We start from the raw sequence: 12,632 nt of genomic DNA on the forward strand, positions 1-12,632 counted from the left end.
TGACAGAGCTATTTGAAATAGGGGTATGTAAAAAAAAGAGAGAAAGTGTCACTTTGGTCCACTTTTCAGAGTGGTTGGTGTTATAATATATAACCTTTTTTTTCTTTTTTAACGCAGTGTAGTTCACAATAATTTAAAATACTCTATAGACATTTAAACGATATACAATAATATAACTTAATTGGATTCCTCAATTGTACTTAACAAATACTATTCTAATATATTTACAGTATCTAGTACCATAAGACTGTGCATTACTGTGTTTGGGAGCTTTATTTGCTTCCTGTCAAGAATGTAGTGAAAGTACAGTATATCACTATTATTCAACAACAATACCCATGAATCAAAGGGACTTTAAGTTATGTGGGGTGACTCTAGCATTTTGGAGGGCCCCTGTTGACTTCTGTGGAGTTGCACCCGTTCGCACCAAGGCTGGTATTTAGAAACCAACAGCAACAATGAAAAAAATGAGCTCTTCAGTTTTGGATTGCTCCGTGGGAGACTCATCAAAGGGGTCTGATTTTCAGAGGGTAAGTGCTTGGGGTCAGAAAGACAGGTCCTCGTGAATGTTCGAATGAAGGTCCCCAAGTGATTAGTTACTTTTGATGATACAGGCCCATAAATTATGGAGGTAATCCTGGCTCATTCACATATCCAGCATGGGAGCTGGGGGAGTGGTAGCTCCCCCAGCCCCTTGCCCCAAGAGCACCGTGTTGTGTGGCAAGTGCTCCCATGTCAGATGGGGAGGGCTCATGGCTGGGCAGCCCCTCAACAAAAGTAATAAAATGAAACAAAAGCTGGAAATGCAGATACTCAGACGTTAGGAAATTTTTAATCCAAGTTTTCAGAAATCAGGTAGGGACCCTTGCTACAAGTAACATTTATGGGATTAAATGTGCTGTGTTATTAGTGGGCATATCTGGCTCTTAGTGTTAAAAACACTAGATTTTACAGTAGTAAAATAATCTGAGAATTTTTTTGAAAATCTCTCGTAGGGAAAAGGTGTGTGAATTAGAATTGAGTGCTGGTGTAAAAAGTCAGCTTCTTTCTTAACATTCATGTATTTATGAGGGAGTATGGTATTGCCAACCTTAGAATAATGACGACACAGACTAACCCAAATTATAGCTTTCTTATGCTCGTGAAGCCACCACAGCTCACAGGTTGCAGCAACCTAGAGCTCAGCTACCGTATTTTTATTAACTTCTCAGTTCATACTGGGCATAAGTTATTTAAAACTACCAGTAATATTAACTTTCAACAGTTAAAGGCAAAATGCAATACTTGGAAGATCCAGCCAGTGCCTTTGATGGCCAAGCAAAACCTTTGATATTTGTCGAAGCATGTCTTTGTGTCCTAAAACTCCCTACGAGGAGCTGGAGAGCAGGTGCTCCACGCCTCGAGCCTGAGTCTAAAAAGAGTCATTCTTATTCAGGAGGCAAGCAAGAAAAGTCTTTATCAAGCATTTGTAACCACAGTTTTGCATGATCTTTTTGCTCAGTTCTGGTAATTGCTTAAGGCCTACAGTAATTGAACTCTCTAATAGTGGAGTGACAACAGATCAGTAGCATTGAAGAACTTAGGGAGAACCAAATACAAAAATCATAAAGTCAGAGTTCCAATAAGTTTACATTTAGTACAGAATTAAGACATAGCTACCCGTTAGTGCTTAGAATTTTTTGATACTATTAAAAACATAAATAATTATTTTTAATGTTCATTCAAAGAGTTCCAGTGTCACTGGCAGCTGATGTAATTTTGTGAACGTTATTTTTTTGCAAACTGATAGTGGAGTATTTCCGCCATAGATTTTTGTCTCCCTACCAGTTGTTTTCTCGCTACCTGCTTTCTTAGAAATTTAGGTTTTTGCAGCAAGACTGCTGTGTTCTAGTCAGTGAAGATTTCATTTCCTTAAAAAAAGTCTTTATTTGCACAGGGCTCGGTGGTTTTGTTGTTGTAAATTAGAAGAAAGTGTCTTTTTCTTTTAAATTCCATGGGAGCTGCTTCTCTGATATGTATAACTTAAAACACTTACTAGGAGAACTCTACAACACCCAGGCTGTAGTTTAAAAAAAAAAAAAAAAAAAGAGAGAGAGAGAAAGTTTCATGTGGTTGTCAACATCACCTTAATCCTGTTGCCCTTGTTTCCAAAGCAGTTACAACAGCCAGCCAGCCAAAATGCACCATCCTTAGAAGTGTAAGTAGTGGGGAGGGAGTGGTTGTTGTGGTGTTGGTTGGTTGGGTTTTTTTTTCCCAAAGAAGTTTAGATGTGCAAAATGATGCTGTCGTCGTTTGTTGTACTCCACTTTCTTCACTCGTGGTGATTTGTTCTGTTCATTTGCACGTGATGCCATTATTTGCAGGTGAACACCTCTGTCCGCTCGCTACACGTGTTGCACTTCACAAAGCAGCACCAGTGGAATTTGCAATTACACTGCCACACCTTGGTGTACTGGTGTGTGTTGTACCCTCTTCCACAGCACATCATGTCACACCCATCCGCGTTGGGAGAGGTACGGTTGCAGAGTCGTCCCTGGGTACCGACGCTCCCTGTGGAAGCATCTTCCTCACAGTAGTTGGGTGACTTTTCAATGTACACTAAATCCGTTTCCATGGGTTTCTGGTAACTCTTAATCTGCTTGATCTTCAGGAAGGTCGGCTGTCTTAGTCTACTGGCTCGTACCACCTCCACTTGCACTGCAGCATTGTATTTCTCTTTCAAAATATATCCAATCTCTCTGAATTTAGGAAGCGTGGTCCAGCAGGTCTTAGTTGTACAGGAACCTGAAACTCCGTGACACTTGCACTCCAATTTCATTCTCTCTTCGAGAACCTATGTGTACAGACATTTGCATATCGTTACTGCAGGAAAACGGTATTGCAAGCGTGCCTAAACCTCAGTATGTTTAGTTCATATGAATATTCATTACTGCTGATTGAAATTTTTCAAATGCATGCTTATAAGTCTTCTCACCTCCCAGCAGAATGCTCATAATACACTTTGTTTTACATGGTGCCTGGTCGGAAATGCAGTGTTTTGTCATTTTATTAGAAAACGTTTGCATTCTGTCTCCAAATATGGGAGGATATTTACTTAAATTTCAGAAGACATGTCTTTAGAGCCAAAGTAATTCATGGGACTCCAGTGACTTAAAAAGTTTTTCAAACCTTTTTCATTTTGAAAATAGAAAAAAAAATAATGTCTTTTTCAAGTGTTGTAAGATTCAGAATAGTTAATCTTAACTGCTTTAAGTAATGTTCAAAGAATGTTTAAAAAATTTTGACCAGCTTTAATATCACAGAACAATATATACTGTGTGGCTGAATATCATTCATGTTCACTGCATAATTAAAAGTTTTGCCTATACCAGCAGTGGTAACACCAGCGTACCTATTAACTATTCAACGCACAGAGCATACCATCCCCTTTAAAAGCAGCACTCCTTGCAGCATCTAGCCCAACTATCAAGAACGTGATCAGCCACAAATACGTTTTTTGCACTAGGGCAACAATTGTGCCATGTTAGAGGAAATAAAATCCACTGAAGGGTCCTGCTCAGCTGGGAGCCGGAGAGGAATGGGAGCCCTTTTTTTTGCTATTGCTAGAGGAGGTGAATCTAGAGGAGGTTAATCAGGCATCAGATGGTCCCTAGAAGGGGCTCAAACTGGAAGGCTCTGGGGCTTCCACAAGGAGGGCTGGCACATCCCTCCTTCCCCGGGCATGGACGTGTGCCCGGGGGAAGGCGAGCAGATGCCCTCCCGCTCCGTGTGCGCGGCAGAGAGGAGACCAGCCTCACGGAAGCGCCTCTCTGTTTTTCTGCCCTCGCGCTACCACTTAAGCCTGACCACAATTACACCCACAGTCATCATTAGCTTATGAAAATCAAGGCCTAAGAACAAAGCAAACTGATCTTTCCCCTTTGCAATGGGATGCTAACAAAGAAATATGAGCTACTGAGCTTGTCTTAAAGCATTACTGATGCTGCAGACCATCTCCTGTAGTGGTTTCGTTGCAGATCCCAGAACATGACTGAAATGGGCAAAGGATAAAAGGGCCGAAATCTGAGTACAATGGCATAATGAAGTAGAAGGGAAGTAAAAAATGCTTACTGCTTAAGAAACTGGCCTTAAAATAAAAGCTGTACAGATCTGGTTATCCCTGCAAATAGAGGGCACCCTCCTGAGTTGTTCGAGTTTCACTTAAATTGTATGGTTTGTTTTTTTCCCAAATTTCTGGGGTTTCAATATTAAAGAGAATATTTGGTTTTGATTCTCCCTTGCCAACATACAGCAGCAAGTACAAGATAGCTGAGCATCCTATTCAAAAATACCTTAGACCTTCTGGAACCACAGGCTTTTCCCAAGTCAAGGTCAAATTAGCCTATAAGAGGCACAAAAGGTGATTTCCCGGAAGGTTTACTGGGTTATGCAAGAAGTTCCTATAGCTGCAACTACTCTGAAAAAGAAAATCAGCGAGGCTGTGATGAGCTGCTTTTTGTGGACACTGGAAAGGTCACTGCCAAACTGCATCACCTTCCCGTCTTCCCTATGGAAAAAAGAGAAAACCTGTCACCTCCTGCTGCAGCAGCAGCATTTCAGTGGCAGGGAGCAGAGGAATGCCTTATGAAATACTCCAGAGTCTTTCTGGGGTCTCCTCTGACTCTACTTTGTGCCTGTGCAGCAGGACATGATTTTTGAAAGACCCCCAAACAAGATTCCAATCCTGTACCACAAATCTGGGTTAAAATAATCTAATGGTATTTAGGTGTGCATGTAGATATGTATAAAAGCTCTTAAAAGTTTTGCTTGATATTGCTGAAATATGGGTTTTTTGAAACTAGCCTGTTTCTATAGCTTTCTCAACCGCTAGTTAACACGCAGTTGCAACCACAAGAACTGCAGCAAAATGCATGACGAAAGGTGGATGGAGACAACCTTCTCTACACCTTCACCAAAGAGCACTAAGATCTAAGGACTTCCAGGCAGGCATTACCGATGGGATGGATCTGCCACACCGGATTCATGCTCCTCTTCTCCCTAAGTAGTAAATCTTGGTGAAGAGTACACGTTTTGTCATGTTCTGCGCGTGTTCCTGTTGTCTGGGTTTTGGTTGACAAGGCCAAGTCAGTAACTTGCTCAAAGAGTGGGAGGAGGTGAAGCTTGTGAGGCCCCTTACTCTTGTGTGGGCTCAACACTTTGGACACTGCTCCAAGGAGCCTCCATCTCTGTCATTGATGTGCTTCCCTGTTCCAAGAGAAAGTGTCATTGTTCCTGAAAGACAAAGATATCACCCATTTTGGTCTTCTAGGTGATATCTTTGTCTATTTATATATGGATGTGTGTGTGTATATATATGTTTGCCTGCATGTGTGTATTTGGTTGAGATGCTGCCATTTCTCTACAGCGCTGCCTGGCACCCTCTGTAGTATGATCTCCAGCAACTTTATCCTAAGTCTTGATTTCTTTTGTTGTTGTTGTCTTTCTGAAGGTCCAGTTTTGTGAGACATTTTGCTGTACAGAAATCTGATTTCACTGCTGTATTTTTTCAAAGGTTCCCACTGTTTATGATGGTGGAAGAACTTGCAAATGCAAGCCATGCAGGCTCAAAAAAGCAGAAGTTTCAGAAAGTATTAATTCATGATCCTGAAGCCAATCTCACAGGTTTTTTTATTTCTTTGGAGGCTTCTCTCATGAATGTGGAATGCTTGGGGTTACAACACTGAGCACAGGCCCAATCATCAGGTAGTTAAATTCCTGAATGCTATAATTTGTGTGCCCACAGTCAGCTGTGGGTACAAAATTGTGCCCAAAAACTTGGAGGTCAGGGAATACAAGGTCCAAACTAAGCAGATTCTAAGCAACATTTTTTTCCCTCTTTCCACCCAGATGCTGCAGAGCGTTCCTCTTTGCTGACAAGCCAGCACGCTCCAGCTTTCCCAGAGGTACGTCTGTCTGCTTGGTACCTCGAGCAGCTTCCCACTTGCCAGCAAGGTGCCACTGGACCTGGCAAAGGGGGCAGGATTTGACCCTGTTTGCTCAATGCTGTGCATGAAGAGCGACTAACGTTTTTCTTCCTAATTGTCCCTCCAGCTCAATTTTCCTCAGCAAACTTACCATCAAAGCTTTGACCCTGAGCCTTAGAGGTACTTATTTACTCAAATCTAATACACTATGCCAAGCTAGGTGCCTGATTAAAGATTGAAAATCATTAGCTTGTACGACCCACTCTCTCAGCCATTTCATTTGTCATGTCAGTGCCTCGTATCTAATCTTGAATGGTTTACAGCAAGATCTACCTCCCAGAGCAAATTCCCATCGTTGGACTGTGCTGCCTCAGACTAATCGTAGGAACATTCCTTAGGTCCCTTTTCCACATACAGGCCCACTCCCACCCCAATATGATCTTGCCAAGTAAAATTTTCTAACTACTGCTACTTTGTTAAATGAATTGTGAAATAAAATGTTAAAGCTTTCTTATCCCACATATTTTTTATACCTATATAAATCATACACTGAAAATGCAATTTGAGGATTGTCCGCTGCCAGTTAAGTAGAAAAAGATTTGCAAAGACTGAAATAAAACAAAATGATACGCATGAAAAGAAATTCATTTTTTCAAGTTCCATATCTAGACCCAACTGCATAACATCAGATACAGTTTCGGTACATATTAAAAATCCTATCTGGATAAAATATGTAAAAACAATAGTAACATTTTGTGTGTTTGTTTTGGCTTGCCTTTTCTGGTTTGTGTTTTCCTTAGTGGAAATGCACATTTTTGGACCAGATGTTGAATGTAACAAAATCCATATTACTTTTTGACTGCAGTATCAAAAAGAAATAGAAGACTTTAGGAGTTTTCCCCCATCAAATATGCAAGTGATCAACTTTTGTTTGGGGTAATAACAGTACCAAAAGAGATGGATCCCAGTCGCAACATGTCACCACCCCTTTGATACTCGTGCGGCTGCAGCCGCAAGAGCCGATGGCTTGCCGATGGTGTGTGGGCACTGGGTAACCCTAGTCTCAGTGCAGCCGGGGGTCCACCAACTGCTGACAAAATGCTGATCTCGTGGACCCCTCTGGGAAACAAAGTTAGGTTTGTTTGGGTTTGGTTTATTAACTCGGATAGCCAGGAGTGTAACTAGCATTAGTATGGTGTAATGCTACTCCTCTAATACAAATGTCCGGAAAATATTCTTCATTAATAGCAGATCACAGAGCCCAAAATTGAGCAGTTCATGCCATGTCTCCTCAGGTTGTGCCCAGCCCTGCAAAGAGAAGACGTGGAGCCAGCAGGAGGGAATACAGATGCTTCAGCTGCGTACTTTTCTTTCTGCTCCTCTGGGAGGCTGTTCATCGAGCATCAAAACAGTATTTACACTCAGTTGGATGGGAGATGAGGAACTGAATTACCGTGCTTACAACTTCTCTTGTCACATCCCTATTTTTCTTATGTTTATTTCGATGGAAGCAGGAAGCCTCTGCTTTGCAGCGGGTCAATATCCAGCCACAGTGTGAGATGGTTTTTCCCTGGCACTGGCCAGGTCTTAGCAGGGCTAGGGACCGTCTAAGGTGCCAAGAGACACCCCTTCACCTCCTCCTCCCTAGGTAAAGCACCCTCTCCCATAGTATCCCCACAGAATGCATTAAAAAAACCTTAAGGCGGCCCACTGCTCCCTTCACCCTAGTTCTCCTCTTGGCTAGCAGGAAAATAAGCCTGAGATTTGGGGACCTGCTGCCCATCAGATGAAAGTCCCTACTATTATGAGGATGAGCTATAGAGCCTAACCCATCCGTGCCTCTTCCCTACCTTCTAGAAGAGAAAATAGCTGCTAAGTTTGAGCAATAAACTGCTGCAATTGGTTACAACTTTCTGAATTTTATTTTTACAGTGAAATGTTGCAAAAAGCAAAAATCTTGAGAAGCACACTTCAAATCATCCCCAAACCAAGTGTGATTGCAGTATTTCACTCTCTTTTCTATGGACTTTGCCGTAAAGCTTGAAGGTAAAATTTTAAATATCATCTTAAAGGGTTAAAAATATTTCATTGCTATTTTTATTCTGCCAGGCAGTATAGAGATGTCAGGTTTGAGGGGGTGCTGTAATATTTTACTAGATAATATCTTTCTTGCATACATTACATGGTATGCATGGGCATGCGCATTTCTAGAATAAAACCATTTAGCAAGTCCTAAAATGTTTGGCTATTCCCCCCCTCTAATTTTAAAGCAAAATGTTCAAAAAGTCGGATAGTACCAGATGTAGCTTCTGGCAGTCAATGTTAAGGGTGTGTTTCTGGAAGAAAAAAAATAGGCTAGTAAATCCAGCCCAACTGGAAGCAGGAGAACTATCCTCATGAGATTTTGAGCCAAAGCTTGCATATTCAGGACATATGGATAAGCATTAGTTATCCATCTAACCCACCCAAGCTGTAACACCAAACTTTTTGAAATTGGATTTGTATCTGTCTGCAAATCAATTTAAGTGGGAAAGTGGAAAGTATGCCATGAAGCACAACTATCGAAAGCTTTTCTTTCATCAGTGTTCTCACAAGGGATGTGCAGTCAAATAGTTTGTGTCTCTTAGAGAAAGAAACTTTCAGCAAATGAGGGACCGAAGGCTGTAAAACCTGGAAAATCATATTCTTCAAATCACTGAAATTACTTAGGAAACAAAGTCAGTTTTAAGAATATTTTGGGCTTATAACAGCATAAAATTAGTTGGCTTTCACTTTTGAAACTGGGATTCAGCCTGCACTGTGACTTCAGAGCATTTCATCCAGAGTCTTTTCCTGGGCATTGCTTCTAATCTTTGTCTGTTAGGCGACAGTGAGAGCAGTCTGCAACGTATGAGGGCGTGCTGTGCATCTTGCAGAAGTGAGCTTATTAATTTAAATGTTTCATGTGAGGTGAAGGGAGCTAACACTTCCATACATATTTTATGCACAGACAACACATATAAATATGTATAAATTTCCATAATTATGTACACACACATGTGCACACACTCTACATATATATATATGCGTGTATGTGTGTATGTATATATATAATGAATGGTGACCAACACATCACCTCATTAGCTGTTCTACAGCCAAAGCATGTCAGCAAAAACCCCCTTCCCAGTACCACAGTCCTGTGGCGCCAGGAACTGTGAGAACGAGCCATGGCTTAGATGGAAATGTTGTCCCAAGTAATTGAATAATCTCTTCCGAAGAGAGTCTGAATTTTTTGTTGGTTTTTTTTTTTTGTCCCCACACTCTTATTGTTTCAAATGTAAAATAAGATGTTGTCATCTTCCAGGCATTCCAAAAAAACAACAAGAAAAACCCATCGACATTACAAAAAAATAAATATTGGGATGGTACCAGGCTGAGTTGCTGGCAGTCAGTGTGATGGGTGTGTTTCTGGAACAGAAAGAATAGGCCAGCTTTTTCTCCGCATAACCACAGTCATTGTCTATCGTAAGAGCCTAATTGATTGATAAACTGTTAGAAACATTTCTTTTCTTCTTTTTGGTAACAGCTGTGATCTGCTACCAATTTGTCAGCTTGTTCTTTTAGCTCCCCCCCCTTAAAAACAAACAAACAAAACCCCCCATTTTTATAATTGAGATTCCCCATGAGAGATGGTCATTGTTTTGAAGCTTTCAACAAAAAGTTAAGATTAATGGCGTGCGTTCCCAGATGTTACTCTTTCTAAGTTCATTTATCCGAGAATAAAGACACTTGTTTCTAAAAATACATGGTAGAAAGCTGTCTCATAAAATAGCATCAAAGCTTACTTGGTTTTGTTAATATTTAATTTTTTCATTACTCTAAAAGTTTTGCCTACAGATCTCTCTGTAATCATTCAGATTTGCAACAAGCCATTCTTTCAGTAACATTTGCTTTAGACTGACACTAGTCTTCCTTTGGGAGCTTGTTTTCATTTACCACACTTGTACTTTCCATCCTGGATCATAGTGGCCATTTAAAAACTGATGGTGAAGTTAGCTACTTCGCTCTTTTACACAGCACGGCGCTGTTCTGCCACAAAGCATAAATCTTCCATCAGTAGCATCTCATGTCACCAGGAATCACTAAGCATTTATTTCTTCCAAATGGCACCGATGGCAAGTTTATTATTTTGTCACTGGTGCTATTCATTACAAATTTATTAGAAACTTCACAAACTTGCTGTTAGCTGAAACAAATCTTAGAAATGCAATGCAGAGCCATTAGGGGATGCAACACAAGGCAATTAGGAGATTCATTCTTTCCACAGTTATCAGAAATTCCCTGAAAAGCCTAAATATCATCTTTTTTTCCAAGGAGGTACTTTATCAGAGTGTTGGGCTGAACATCTCAGCCCCAGACTCAAGTTAAAGAGCCCCCAGAACTATCTGCCCCCCTCAAAATTTTGTTTGCAAAGTTTGTGCAATTATTTCTACAGCGTGCTGTTTTTTCCTCAAAGAGAAATTCCTCAGGACTCTATTTTTAAGAACAGTGAAATACCAGTGGGCCACCCTTTGCGAACACCCCTATGAGAGCAGAACACTATAGTCTAACTGTAGTTACAAACGCCTCTGACTCCCAGGCGTGTCTGGGACAAGTGCTGGGAGAGGTTGAGGACAGGCAAGACTCCTGCCCCAGCACATGAAAAAGGCCAAGCGATAGTATAAGAGAGCATCAAATAATTGCTCTGGGGCAAAACTGGCGGTCAGAGTCCTGGATAATGATCCTAGCAACGAGCTTCTGGCCACCTGGTAGAAGTCTAGTGAGGTCATCAGGGGCCTTCCACTGACTTCAGAGCAAGTTGAAAATAACCATAGGTGGGGTTGGGAGCTCTTTGCATCCTTTTTTCCTCATGTTTCTCTCTTAGGAGGCTCTGGGATTTAAAGAGAAGACTAAAATGAAGATAGCAGATTTATTGGCTAAATATTGTTGTTCTTACCTAATTCAAAAAGCCAGTTCGGTATAACCGAATAAGAACTGTGAGCCTTACCATTACAGATGTAAATGTGGGGGGTTTTAGATAGTGATAGTCCTGTGAAATCTCTGTAGGAAGCTACAAAAGCATATATTTCCTTTACTATCTTAGCATTCTCACCCTAAGGTTGAAAAGATTATTTGAGAACTTCTGAAGCAACAAAGAAGTAAAAAAATAATCTGAGTTGCCTGTGGTCTCCTTCTTACCTTTTATTCCTATTCATAACAAGGAAAATATATCCTTACTTTGGTCCTTAATAATAGCAATCATGAACCAGAAGCTTGGCTCCAAACTGTTTCCAAATTTTAAGACGTCGCATGCAGATCAGCAGGTTGGTACTGACAGAGTCTTACTCAGAGAGATACGAGCTTTTCCCAGTTGTGTTGTGAGATTTTTGGAAGGGAAAAGAAGGAAGATGGAGGTTGAGTGTTGTGCTTCAGCAACTGTCCAGACATAAATGCAGTTATTTCTGACTTGAGTGTGAATAAGGACCATGTGGAGTATGTCAGAATGACGTCCACATGTAAGTAAAATCTCCTAGTTTCAGATTTTGTGTCAGGCTCACAATCCAATCCAGGTTTACCCAGGACCCCCAAAACTGCCAAATTTCAGGTGAATGTAGGCCAGACGTCAAGTTTGCCTGGATTCTCAGGAGGGACTTGTGATTTCATGTTGAAATTGTCCAAAACTCTGTGGCTGCTTTTGTAAAAGTCCAAGCCAGAAACAAAGAAAACATATCCTAGTTTCCAGAGTTTTGTTCTAACCTTAAGTTTCAGTCAGTCTCGAATTCAGAATGTCTAATTTATACAAATAGCAGATGATCTCAGATGAACCAAAATCACTAAGTATTATATACTGTACAACTTTGCATATTCATTTCATGGGAATGTATGTCATAACACCAACATTATTTCTAAACATCACCCCCAAACCATCTTTTATATGAGCACATTCCTCAGGATTTGATGGATTCTACTTAAAAACAAAAACAAAAAGCTACACCAAATCCTTTCAGTCATGCTTAGCTTTTGAAAGCAATACAATGCATTAATCATTACAATGAATATATATGGGTATAAATAACTACTGAAAAATGCCAACAACAAAAAGTGGGTAAATTCCAAAATGCTATTTATAAAAAGGGTATTTGGGGGAAAAAAAACCTATATGGTCAGTATTTACAAGCCTTTTTATTCCCATCTCAGAAACGTTACAGTGAGTGTTATCATTTGTTTTTGCAAGAACATTTGCAAAAAATTAAGTTTTTAGAAAGGTTAGAAGAAATGCATTTGCATGAATGCTGCTACCAGAAATATCTGTAAAAACACACACTTCTTTGGTTTGCTTATGTCCCCCTGCTTATGAAATTCTGATGAAGAGTAAAAATATAATTTGCTTAATAAGAATCAGCAATGTGGTCTAGTGGTTACTGGGATATATTTAGAATTGGGGGACCTGGAATCAGTGTCTGGCTCAGATACTGAGCCGCCTTCTGTCCTTGGGCAAGGGACTTCACTGTTCTTCATCTGTGCACCCGCTTTTGCTCTTTTATCCCTCTTGCGCATCTAGACTGTAACATGTTCAAAAGAGGACATGCATCAGCATCTGGGGGGGGTGGCACAGTGCCCACCACAGGGTTGCCAGTTTAAGCAGGGATG

At 40.6% G+C, this 12,632-nt stretch overlaps 1 protein-coding gene across 2 annotated transcripts in view; it reads right to left on the reverse strand.

Moving 5' to 3' along the window:
* Positions 1 to 2,111: 2,111 nt before the first annotated feature.
* WNT7B (wingless-type MMTV integration site family, member 7B) overlaps positions 2,112 to 12,632 on the reverse strand; it is a 94,794-nt gene continuing 84,273 nt past the window's right edge. For both annotated transcript variants that reach the window (XM_010575287.1, XM_010575286.1), the window contains exon 4: positions 2,112 to 2,833. In XM_010575287.1, coding sequence (XP_010573589.1) covers positions 2,354 to 2,833 — 480 coding nt within the window. In that variant the 3' untranslated portion in view covers positions 2,112 to 2,353. The remainder of the gene's footprint in view (positions 2,834 to 12,632) is intronic.

Source organism: Haliaeetus leucocephalus, unplaced genomic scaffold (genome assembly GCF_000737465.1).
Source record: "Haliaeetus leucocephalus isolate CR32 unplaced genomic scaffold, Haliaeetus_leucocephalus-4.0 Scaffold473, whole genome shotgun sequence".
Classification (NCBI taxonomy): domain Eukaryota; kingdom Metazoa; phylum Chordata; class Aves; order Accipitriformes; family Accipitridae; genus Haliaeetus; species Haliaeetus leucocephalus.